This window comes from Chiloscyllium plagiosum, unplaced genomic scaffold (assembly GCF_037043375.1).
Source record: "Chiloscyllium plagiosum isolate Xiang-an unplaced genomic scaffold, Cpla_swu_hap1 HiC_scaffold_4, whole genome shotgun sequence".
NCBI classification, from domain to species: Eukaryota; Metazoa; Chordata; class Chondrichthyes; order Orectolobiformes; family Hemiscylliidae; genus Chiloscyllium; species Chiloscyllium plagiosum.
Window position 1 is genome coordinate 110,284,636 of NW_028270142.1, and position 12,954 is coordinate 110,297,589.

The following is a 12,954-nucleotide window of genomic DNA, read 5'->3' on the forward strand; positions in this document are numbered from 1 at the left end:
TGTCGAATGCCTTACAGTCCTTATAGACAACATCGACCTCTCGACCTTCATCAATCTTCTTTTTCACTTATTCAAAAAACTCAATTGAGAGAGAAACAGGATTTCCGAAGCACAAGTCGAGGTGGCTATCCCTAATCAGTACTTGCCAGTCAAATACATGCAAGTCCTGTCCCTTAGAATCCCCTCCAACAACTTACTCACCATTATCGTCAGGCTCACCAGTCTATAGTTCCTTGGCTTTTCCTTACTAACTTTCTTCAATAACAGCCCCACATTAGCCACCGCCCAGTCTTCCAACACCTCACCCGCAGCTATTGATGATACAAATATCTCAGCAACGGGCGCAGCAATCACTTCCCTAGCTTCCCACAAAGTTCTGGGATAAAGCTGATCAGGGCCTGGGGAATTTATCCAACTTTATGCATTTTAAGATATCCAGCACCACCTCCTCTGGAATATGGACACTTTTCAAGATACCACTATTCCTTTCTCCAGGTTCACCAGCTTTCATATTCTTCTCCACAGTTTAAAAACTAATGTGAAATACCTGTTTAGGATCTCAACCATCTCCTGCAGTTCCACACACAGCCGACCTTGTTGATCTTTAAGAGGCCCTATTCTCTCCCTAGTTAGCCTTTTGTCCTTAAAGTACTTGTAGAATCTTTTTGGATTCTCCTTAATCCTATTTACCAAAGCTATTTCATGTCCCCTTTTTGCCCTCCTGATTTCCTTGAAAGAGTTCAGAAAAAAAGTACAAGTATGTTGCCAGGATTTGAGGGTTTGAGCTATAGGGAGAGACAGAATAGACTAGGGCTATTTTTCCTTGAGTGTTGGAGGCTGAGGGGTGACCTCAGTATAAGCTAGCCCTTATATTCTTCTAGAGATTCACTCGAACTCAGCTGTTTATATATCTGACATATGCCTCCTTTATCTTGACCAGAGCCTCAATTTCTCTTGTCACCTGGCATTCCCTACACCTACCAGCCTTGCCCTTCACTGTAATAGGAATATACTGTCTCTAAATTCTCATTATCTCATTTTTGAAGGCTTCCCACTTTCCAGCTGTCCCTTTCCCTGCAAGTATCTGTCCCCAGTCACCTTTTGAAAGCTTTTTGCCTAATACCATCAAAATTGGCCTTACTCCAATTTAAAACTTCAACTTTTTGATCAGGTCCATGACTATTTTAAAATAGAATTATGATCACTGGCCCCAGAATGCTCCTCCACTGTCACCTCGGTCACTTGGTCCGCCTTATTTCCCAAGAGAAGGTCAAGCGTTGCTCCTTCGCCAGGAGGTACAGCCATGTTCTGAATAAGAAATTGTTCTTGTACACACTTAACAAATTCCTCTCCATTTAAACCCTCAACACTATGGCAGTCCATGTCTGGAAAGTTAAAATCCCCGACCATTACAACCCTATTATTCTCACAGATAACTTGTCTCACTGTCGTCTCTCCTAGTCCTGCCAAAATTTGCTCCTACTCCCAAACCTGTGTCTATGGAGCAAATTAAACATAAAATCTGAAAACATAACAACAAAGAAAAAGAATAATGCAAATATATGCACCTGCAGATAATAATGAGAAATTTTATCAGGAGGAGCGCTTGCCCAAGGCCTGCCTCAGCCTCTTCAGTGGATAATCTCTGTACACATTCATTTAGTTGCTGGCTCAGAACTTGAAGCACATTGCCTGGCAACAGTGGAATCTCTGTAGCCATCTCTTCAGGTCTGGAACAAGAAAACAGTGATTGAAACCATAGCAACAAAATGTTAATCAGATCAGCCCTTGACCTAGCAAGAACTAAAAACATTTTGTCCCTGCCCCCCTCATGTCTGTGGATGAAAACTGAACATGTTCACTTTAAGCAATTAAGTACTTCAAGAAAATGAAACAATTTTGAAAAAGTCCAGTGGTTTCTCAATTAACTTTTATTTTCTGATGCAATATCCGAACACTGAACTCTCAATCTTGACTATGTCACTTTAAGACAACAGTAAGTAGAGGTCAGACATTTCCTATAATATGCAGCGATGCTTGGCCACAGGGCCTGCCAGGTGACCTCAGACTAAGTTTTAACTTGCCTTTATTATAACTGGAAAACATCTGCTGTGACATCATCTTTGAGCCTGAAGATTCTGAGTTAAAGATAAATTTCAGAGATTTGTACAGGTAATAATACTCATGAAGCTCCAGTGCAGCAGGAAGGGAATGCTCTTCTACTGCAGTTTTGTCATTTGGATGAGATCTTAAACCAAGTCTCTGTCTACTCTCTCATGGCACTTATTTTTTTTTAAGAAAAGCAGGGAAAGTCTCTGCTTTGTCCTAACTGATATTTCTCCCTCATTCAACAGCACTAAAAAGTAGTGATCTGGTCAGTATCAAATCACCATGTGCGTAAGTTTGCTGTATGCAAATTGATTGCTGCTTTACCTACAATTACAACAGGGACTATATTCTACAGTATTTCATTGGTTGTAAAGCACTCTGGGACATGAAGGTTATAAAAGGTGCTGCATGTAAATGAAAAACCTATTTTTTTTCAGTGAGGAAAAAAATAGGGTGAGAATTGCAAAATTACCATGAAAATTATCATCAAAATCATAATCAAATTGCAAGCATATTGGGTCAAATATATATTAAATCAGTTTGCTTAACTTTAATATCATATGACAGGTGAAAGGAAGGAGATCGGTGTGAAAGTTACTGAGCCAGGTAATAAGAGAAAGGTGAACAAAGGCTCAGGATTACAATTTGTTAGCCTGGTATACTGCTGTGCCATTACACTGTGACACACAGCAAGCTAACGTAGCATCATGCCCACTGTTCTGAGATAATTGGAGGAAGATTAACAAATTGCTGTTGCTCACCTCTGTAGCAGAGGTCTAGCATATTCACACTCTTTGCAGCAATCGTTCCCCTTTCTTTTAAGTCCCACTTATCCATTTTGTCGGTACCACTTTGTCTCCTTCTAAACATTTGTCTCTTGTTCCTTCTAGGCTAGTGCCTTGAAAGCATAGTCATCTCCAAGACAGAAGGTTATGAATTCAGGCACCAACTCAGCGACTTGAATATACAATTCTGGCCTGCACTTTCCCTCCACTTACCACTTTAGATATCTTTGCAAGGCAAAAATCTATTGAGATCTGAAAGGTTCAATTGACCTTTTATGCGCAAGAAGTGTTTCTCAATTTCACATCTAAGCAACATAGCTCTAAGATTCTGTCCATTTGTTCTGTATTTTTCACCAGCTGTATTCGCTCCTTTGCATGTGCCCTGTTGAATCCATTTAACATCCTGATATATCCTGACAAAATACTGACAATATCACTCCTCAACCGCCAAACTCCAATTAGATACAATTGATGACTTAGGTAGTATTTTTCTTAAAATGCAGTGAAGTGTCCCTGACCATAATTATAATTATTCATTCATCAATGCTGTGCAATCAATCAATCGTAAATTTAACAAAAATGGCTGCAAGAAATTACGGAGCAGAAAATTAAAATGGGATAAAGACATTTTACTTGTTGCACTCACCTTCGCTGCAATGGTTCATAAGTGTTGACATCAATAATTCGTTCAAAGGAAGTGACAAAGGCTTCAAGCCATTGTTGCAGATAGTGAGGATCTTTCTGCAAAGAAAGCACAAAAATTAAATGAAGTCCTCAGGTTTTGCTCCTTTTGACCTTACACACAGGACAGACCGGTAACACTGGCAAATTTCCTTTCCTACAGTGTGTTTGATTTTTAAAAATAGAATCTGATGTCTTTATGGTCACTTTTTCTAGTGCTAAGTTTTAATTTACATTTTAAAACAAAGTATTGGCAAGTTTCAAATTGCTGTGGTGGAATTGTGAACTCCTTAACACAGATCAATAGTCTATGCCTCCGAATTATTAGGACAGCAACACAACTGTAGTACCATATGCCTCATAATATCCAAGTTTGGCTTTTCTGCTCTCGTCTACACTTCAGCAATCTGACCACGGTGTCAGCCTCACACTCAGACCTCAATTGATTTAACAATGTAAGTCTGTGTTGTATTTGGCTTGTTCACTATCCTCTCAGACTAGTTGATGAACAGGTTTAGCTCTGCTTTGATCTTGGGTGGGGTCCAATTCACTCACATTTTGCACCTGCCAACCTGATAGGACTTATTTCTGACCTGGTCAGCACATAACTGTAGAGTCACATTGCTAAATACTTGGCTTTTATTTTATAAAATGGGTGAGGTCTTGTCAGTGTGCTGTACGCTTTCAATTAAATTTCTTTGAAATATTCTGGGTGTTCTTATGGACTTTGTCAAGATATTCAGGTTATGGATTCTGACAGAAGAGAACTTTCAAGAACATAGTAATTACCGGATAAACAAAATCCAGCCTGAAAATACAAAGATCAATTTATTTCACTAACCAGCATCGTGGTAGTTGCATGATACAACAATTATGGAATTGTTAACTAATCATTGTCCTGTAATAATCAAAGCATAAAAAAGGAGACTCAAAAGACTATGCAGCCTGCTTGGTTTAAACTCCAGATTCCCTGATAAACCAAATACCAGTCTATCCCAACATTAATAATACTCAATTGTGAAGCAGTCACTGCAGAAACTGATTTATTTCAATTAAATGGAGACGAGGTGATGAAACTCCAATTGTTAAACGCAACTGAAACCATAAATCTGATATTAATGCAAAGAAGGTTTTGAATTGGGCATGATGATTGCAACGTTTAGAAAAAGTCAGAAGATCAGTTTCTCTAATTTGTACTTGATGCGGCCAATGCTGATATGAAATTATGAGGATCCAGGAGCCAAGATACATTTACAAAGAACGAAGTCAGAAGAAGATTCAGTGATGCTTCCCTTAAAACATGTTAGGTGCCGTCAAAAATAGGAGGGACATACTTTTCCCAATAATGACAGCATTATTATCTGCTGTTTTCACCAATGTTACATGGTTGCAAGTGCCTGAGAAGGTGAGCTGCATAACCATTCTGTTCTGTTGGCCTTAAATATAATGCAGGAAATGCTTAATGACCTAACTGGGTCAGAAGAGTAAGTATACTTCTTGATTCACCAACAACATATGATGCAAACGCTTCCACATTCACACTCTCTTGCCAAACTTACTCCATTACACCATTTCTCACATTCAGTTCAGTTTCAGCAGCATCCAGCCTTCACTTGATCTGCATTTCCTTCCCTCCAATGTAACTACCTGCAGTGTATTGCATCTGACAGTCACTCTCACCCAACACACTGTATCCAGAATTAATTATTAAAATTCACTCACAGTGATTAATACATGCCTCTAACAAAAAGATGAGAAACAAAACAGAGGACGAAAGAATACCCTGACACATATTGTACAGCTAACAGATGAGGAAATGTAATGGAAATAAAATGGGTCATCAGTGCCCCTCTCAGTTGGAAATTGAGAGACAGAGAACTTATTGGTGGTAGAGTGTAAGTCTCAGACATACATGCTGATTTTATTTCATCATGACTGATGTATGATAAGACGAGGGACTGTGTTTTTCAAGAGTGTTGCTTTGCCATGACTAATTCATAGATTTTGTTTTCCCACAAGAAAAGTAATTAGAGATGCATAGGGATCATTCCTTAGAGGACCTCTTTCCATCCCAGAATGCACTGTCAGGCGATGTACACACATGCATCAGTGCAAATATTCCCACTTCAGTGCAACCAATGTTAAGAGTTTTGTATTTTCCAGCTGGTCATTTACAGTTTAGAAGTGAGCATCAGCAGAAACTGGCAGCAGGGAACAGCTGCAGAGAATCGAAGAGATGGAACACATTACCATTGCGCCACAAGAGCCCTCCAAAAGCAATGATCCGCCTCTGGGTCAGGAGAGCCAGGTTGAAGTCCAGAAGTGTGTATTAACAGTTCTGAACAGGTTGTTTAGAAAATATCCATATTGCCCTTGGAGTCCTTCGCAGTGGGACACAGACACTAAATTCCAAGGTCATCATGAAGGAGAATATTCGAGTCATTGTCATAGAGATGTACAGCACGGAAACAGACCCTTCAGTCCAACTTGTCCATGCCGACCAGAAAAAGATGTATAACAGACATTTAGCAAGGTGAGAACAGATATACTACATACACACACACACTCACTATCTCCAATAATGGACTGAATGCATTTCAACTGAAAGTATAGGATTACAGATAATTGAAAGATTGCTTGCATGCAAAAAGTGGACAAATCCATGGAGGTGCACATTTGACTGTCATGTTTATAATGGCCAAGACCACAACTATGGCAAATATACCTTTACTTAAATAGGATCAAAAGTTGCCTCACGCAGGGCCTTACAAGGCATCATTCATCTTTTCTTCACCAAGCTGCTCTCCAAAAGGATGTCACTAAAGAAAGGAACAGGGAAATGGAACTTAACTCAAAATGCTCCCACTTCTCATCAGTTGCCCCTCCCCATCCTATCATGCTCCCTCTCCCCTCTCCTCAACCAGTATCTGACATGCTACTTGATCTCGGATGGTACATTCTATCCTGGAACAGGTGGAGGTGGCACAATCTTTGGCAAGGTAACAGGACAAAAGCACTTGAATTGTCAGCCTCTATTTTCTACTTGTGAGACAAGACAAAAAGTGGTGTAAATAGTATAAGTTTAAGCAAATCCAATTCACCAAAGATATTTATATGGAAGCTTGACAAAATATTGCAATGTCAAGTCCTCTTCCAAAAAAGATGCCACGTATAATTAAATCATTTTTAAAAAAAATTTTTATACCACTGAGTCCTGTCGAAGCTGGATCATTATGTACAAACAGATTTTCAATCAATCAGTCACAGATTCAAGGGGCATGCAGAAAAGGCAGGTAAGTCGAGTTCAGAACTACCCTGTTAGCCATGATCTCATTGAACAGCAGAGCAAACTCGATGAATGGACTACTTCTGCACCGATATCTGATGGTCTTAGTAACAAGATGCAGCATTAATGCCAAGGTCATCTCCATCTTTAGCCCTCTCCATTACATAGTGTTGTGCAAGACAGAACATGCCACAATGATTGTGGATACCCTCCCAGTAAGAAATGAAAACATGTCCAGACTAATCTAAGCACCTAAAGTGCACAACCCGATGTCAGACCTGATTATACCATGACACTACTGTATCTCACTGGTGGTGACACAAGTCCAGTTTGAAGGGGAAGGAATTACCTCTCGTTTCCTATAAGCCATGATTTGGAATGCCGGTGTTGGACTGGGGTACACAAAGTTAAAAATCACACAACACCACGTTATAGTCCAACAGGTTTAATTGGAAGCACACTAGCTTTCGGAGTGTCGCTCCTTCATCAGGTGTGTGTTAGGATTGAGCCCTCCACTACCACCTGATGAAGGAGCGACGCTCCGAAAGCTAGTGTGCTCCCAATTAAACCTGTTGGACTATAACCTGGTGGTGTTGTGAGATTTTTAACTTCCTATAAGCCAACCCCAAAGTCTCCAAGGGGATTTTACAAGCACTTAATGGGACAGAGTAAGTAAACCCAAAATAACATTGCCCTTGTGGTTTTGGAAACAGAAGACAATGGTACAGGTTCAGGGTTGTGAGGGGAGGTTTCAGCACATTCTTAAATAATGGTTGGTCATGGCCACATGAAGTTGTCAAGCTGTGGAGGCACTCGAGAGAGCATTAGATGACCACACAAGATAGAAATAATTGCACAGATATGGGAAAGGGCAGGAGATTGGCACAAGGTAATAGAATGGTTGCAAGTTTGATGGGCCAAATGGCCTCCTCCTGTGGTGTAACAATTCTATGATTCTGCGAAGAAGGGAGCCTGAGACCAGGTCAATTTGAGAAACAATACAATGTTGTAATGGGAAGACAATGGTATTGACTTCCTGGTTTGATTTGGCTTACAGGAGCTCTCTCATACAGAATGGTCTTCTTGCAGTTCTGATGAAGGGTCACTCGGTCCGTAACGTTAACTCTGACTTCTGTCCACAGAGGATGCCAGACCTGCTTAGTTTTTCCAGCAATTTCTCCTTTTGTTTCTGATTTGCAGCATCCGCAGTTCTTTTGGTTTTTATTCAACCTTCTTGCTATTGACTAGTCAGGAAATGCGACATTACTAAAGGATAAATAAATAATTGTGCACTATGATTCATTTACAGGGAATTTACTTCAGATTCAAAACAGTACAAAGCGCCCTAATCTATGAAGTGGGACTTATTCCTGTAACTTCCTGACTTACAGTTCAGGAATATTCCCTTCCTTTAAATAGCAGGTACTGTTGTGGAAAACCAGTAAGGCACCTGCTCCTTGGCTGCCACCTTGGAAGGAAGTTCTGGGCAGGAAAGCCGATGGTCAACTATTCCTAACCTGGTGCCAATAAAGATTGTTAAATCATCAATTAACAATCCATTAAGAGCCTTATCTAACCATCAGCCCAATTAGCTGTCCTCCTGATGGGCAAGAAGAGGCAGCATTCCCAAGTTTAAAAACAGGGTGGCTTTCCTGCTGTAAACGGGGCTCAGTTTGTCTCAAATAGAGAATAATCTGAAGCATATACAGAGGCAGGGGAATGGCCATTTAATGGCACTTGATTCTGAACCCACCTTGACCCTCATCTGTGATTCCTCACTCCGAAAAGGTCATTTCCCATCCCAATGTCTTTGGGTCTTCACCATTATTGCACAAATCAATAGTGGTGAAGTACACTGCCACACACAGCTGAAGCCAAACAGTTCAGGTGAGCAGGATCTTGCTGTTCCCAAGAGTGCGTGACTGAGAAATCATTGGGGTGATGAATACTAACTCGAGCAGGCTCTCTCACTGGTGGGGGATGTCGTACTAAGATGCCCACGCCTCCAAACATAATAAAAAGGAAAAGTATCAGTTACAAAGTGAAAGTGCTACTGTTTAATCACTTCTGGCATTTAATGGAGAAAAAAAGATTATCGGAGTTCTTTAAATAGCAATCAAAACAGATAACGTAGACATAAGAGATGCTAAACTGAGATTAACAGCATAACTTTAAAGATGGAAGGACAACCTGATAACACTGTTAGAACACAAAATAGATTATTTTTAAACAGAGCCAGTGAAACACAAAGGCAAAGTGGTTGTTAACAAAAACAGAAGCTAGTGGAAAAACTCAGCAAGTTTGGCAGCATCTGTCAAGAGCAATCAGCATTAATGGACCCAGGTAACTGGACCCGAAATGTTACCTGATTGTTCTTCATAGATGCTGCCAGACCTGCTGAGTTTTTCCACCAACTTCTGCTTTTGTTTCTGATTTACTGCATCCGCAGTTCATGTGGGTTTTTTTTAAGTAGTTATTAAACCTTAATAAATTAGCTGTGAAGAGTCATCTAGACTCGAAACATTAGCTTGTTCTCTCTCTGCCTAATCCGCTGTGATTTCCAGTATTTTATGTTTTCAGTACAGATTATGTACAGTAATTTGCTCTTACCTTGACAAATTGCTTGTTAGGTGTTAGCAGGAGTATTGTGCTCAATACTTTATAACAACTATAGGAAGGCCTTGAAAAGGTTGCAAATAGGATTTTCCAAGATGATATCAGGGTTTAACATTCAATTATCCCAGTGAAGCTGGAATTGCTATTTTTAAAGAACAGAGTAAGTTAAGGGAAGATTTCCTGGGGATGAGCAGGATTTTAAGGGTATCAAATAAACAGGAACAGCTGTAAGTTTTTTTTTATATTTAAATTGTATCATGACATGGGATAAACTCTCTTGCTTAATTTAAAACCAGCAACACAGACAAGATTTATCCAGTGTAGTAATCTGTGAAAATTCGATAGGCCAAGAACTAGTTAAAGTAAAAAAAATTCTTTTTCTTCTTAGGGATTTCTGCTTCACAGGTTACTGATTGAGAAAGGTACCTTCTAAGAGAACTATTTTTCGGGCAGGCTTTTTACATGCTGGGGCTTGGCAGTTCTCTGCACAACTGTTCAAATTTCCCCTGGTCTTATACCCTCAAAGCATCGGATTATGTCATTGGCTTTTAAGGTTGTCAATATACAAAATTCAAACTGGATTGGAGTTTGGTATTTTTCAGGGTATAATTTAAACTTGCGCCCACACCTCCCCCCTTACTTCCCTCCAAAGCCCCAAGGGATACTTCCATATCTGCCACAAATTCACCTGCACCTCCACACACATCATCTATTGCATCCGCTGCACCCGATGTGGCCTCCTCTATATTGGGGAGACAGGCCGCCTACTTGTGGAACACTTCAGAGAAAACCTCTGGGACACCCAGACCAACCAACCCAACCACCCCGTGGCTCAACACTTCAACTCCCCCGCCCACTCCACCAAGGACATGCAGGTCCTTGGACTCCTCCATCGCTAGACCAGAGCAACACGACGGTTGGAGGAAGAGCGACTCATCTTCCGCCTAGGAACCCTCCAACCACAAGGGATGAACTCGGATTTCACCAGTTTCCTCATTTCCCCTCCCCCCACCTGGTCTCAGTCAAATCCCTCGAACCCAGCACCGCCTTCCTAACCTGCAATCTTCTTCCTGACCTCTCCACCCCCACCCCACTCCGGCCTATCACCCTCACCTTGACCTCCTTCCACCTATCGCATCTCCAATGCCCCTCCACCAAGTCCCTCCTCCCTACCTTTTATCTTAGCCTGCTGGGCACACTTTGCTCATTCCTGAAGAAGGGCTTATGCCCGAAACATCGATTCTCCTGTTCCTTGGATGCTGTCTGACCTGCTGCGCTTTTCCAGCAACACATTTTCAGCTTTTAAACCAGAGCCCCATTTGCTTTACTAAACTGCATCTCAGCGGGTGAGGTCACAAACTCTGATGTGTGTCTTCTTGCAAAATTAGATCCCTAGGATTGTGAGTGGTACCTGTCCCTTTGGAGGAAGAAGCACATGCATCCCTAGCAGGCCAAGTAGAAATTCAACAGGGTCCATATTAATGTTTTAAATCAATGAATTATGAAATATAATGGCCTCCCATCCTCTCCTGGATGGGTGCATGGGCAGCTCAACCTTTCTGCCTAATGGCTCCCACTGCTTTCGGACGAAATATGGGAAGATGATGGCATTGTTATCATGTCACCAGCGTACTTACCCAAAGATCCAGGCTAACTCTCTGGGCATAAGCTCAAATCCCACCTTAACAGATGTTGGAATTTAAATTAAATTTATAGATGAGAATGGTCTCAATAAATGGTGACCATGACAACTATCAATGATTGTTGCAAACCACCTATTTCACTAATCCACTGGTTTTATCATAACGTTACATGTGACCCCAGAACCACAGACTTCTAACTGCCCTCTAAAGTCAAACCAGCCAATTCAAGGCCAATTAAGAATGGATAACAAATGCTGGTTTTGCAAGTGATACACACAACTCATGAAATAATGCAAAAAAGTGGGCGTGTTCTGAAGAGCTTTATTTCAGAAAACAGCACGAAATAATAAGCTTTTAGAAATAGCTGATCTCATCACCTTGAGCACAGGGTGCAGCTCAAATGTTGTGCAATGCAAATTATAGGAAAATATTTGGCAAGCAGAGTTAAAAAAAAAAGAAAGGAAAAGGTACCAAAAGGATATAATTACTGGATGATTTTCTTCAGCAATATCATACTTATGGCACTGGGCTGTCCAAATTCTGATAACGTCAATTGAAAAACTGGATTTAACAATCCACAAACTATGGAAAGGCATCAGGAAATATGTGACAAAAAAAAGTGACGACATTAAATTTAGAGTCTCATGGTCTCTGGCTCTTCAGGGAGGGGACCTATCACCTGGTCTGACTTGCATGAGACGCTGCCCCACAAGATATAAAATACCTTTAACTCCCCCAGGATAATTAGGGATGGATAATGAAAGCGTCCAAGTAAACCAATGATAAAATGAGAAAATGAACAGATGCTTTTCCAGGGGAGGCCTTAACCTTGTGATATTATCACTGGACTGTTAATCCGAAGACTCAGGTAATGCCTGGGTTTCAATTCTGCCATGGCAGATGGTTGAATGTGAAATCAATAAAATTAAAAATTCAGAAATCAGAGTCTAAATGATGACTATGAATCCATTCTTGGATTGTTGGTTTACTAACCTCCTTTCAGCCAGTGTTACCTGGTCTGGCTCACATGTGACTCGAGAACCACAGCAATGTGGTTGACTTTTAACTGCCCTCTGGGCAATTAGGGATGGGCAATAAATGCTGGTCTAGCCAGCCATGTTCTCATACCTTGAATGATTTTATTTTAAAAAATCATCCTCTCTCCGTAGGTGTAAAGGACAGGTCAGACTTCGTAGGACAGAAGATTAACTTAAATGGTTATTTCACCCGACACCAGCTTTTCATTTCCAGATTATTTTTTTAAAATCTGAATTCAAATTCTCAAATGTCTTGTGGAATTTGAACTCTAATTCTGTGCATTTGCCAGCTACTACAAAAATGAAATACTGCAGATACAAATACTGCAATCTATTAAAAAATGTAGAAACACTGGAAACTATCTGCATGTCAAGAATTAAGTATCTGTGGCAACTGTAACAAAGGGCAGAATGTTGTGCTTTTCCTTCTAAATGTGGCGGTGGGTGAAAAGTGGGACACCGCCCATCATCCCAAACAGGAAAGTCCACTTGATCCTGTGCTCATTGGGTAGTGAAGGGATCACTTGTAGCATTTTCACTGTTCTTGGAAGTGAACCAGTGACATCTCACTCCACTGAACTGGCAGTTGATCAAAGAACAGAAGCCACTGTGACCCAGTGCTGCTTCAGAGGCTCAGACTACTGGGGCACAACAACATAGGAGTCCAGAACCAGACTGGCAACTTTTATATGGAGTGAGCCACGTGGTGAAAGTGGACCACAGGACTCAAGGGCAAGGAGTGGCTTTAAGGAGCTATCCTCATGCTCTCTCATCTATGCCACCCCATCAAACTCTAA

The 12,954-nt window shown here is 40.8% G+C and overlaps 1 protein-coding gene across 5 annotated transcripts in view; it reads right to left on the reverse strand.

The window, feature by feature from the left end:
• The window catches only part of nbeal2 (neurobeachin-like 2), a 239,977-nt gene that overhangs the window by 155,797 nt on the left and 71,226 nt on the right, over positions 1-12,954 (reverse strand). For all 5 annotated transcript variants that reach the window (XM_087986597.1, XM_087986596.1, XM_087986593.1 and 2 more), the window contains exons 2-3: positions 3,541-3,635; positions 1,569-1,730 (exon numbers count right to left, since the gene is read on the reverse strand). In XM_087986597.1, coding sequence (XP_087842723.1) covers positions 1,569-1,730; positions 3,541-3,635 — 257 coding nt within the window. The remainder of the gene's footprint in view (positions 1-1,568; positions 1,731-3,540; positions 3,636-12,954) is intronic.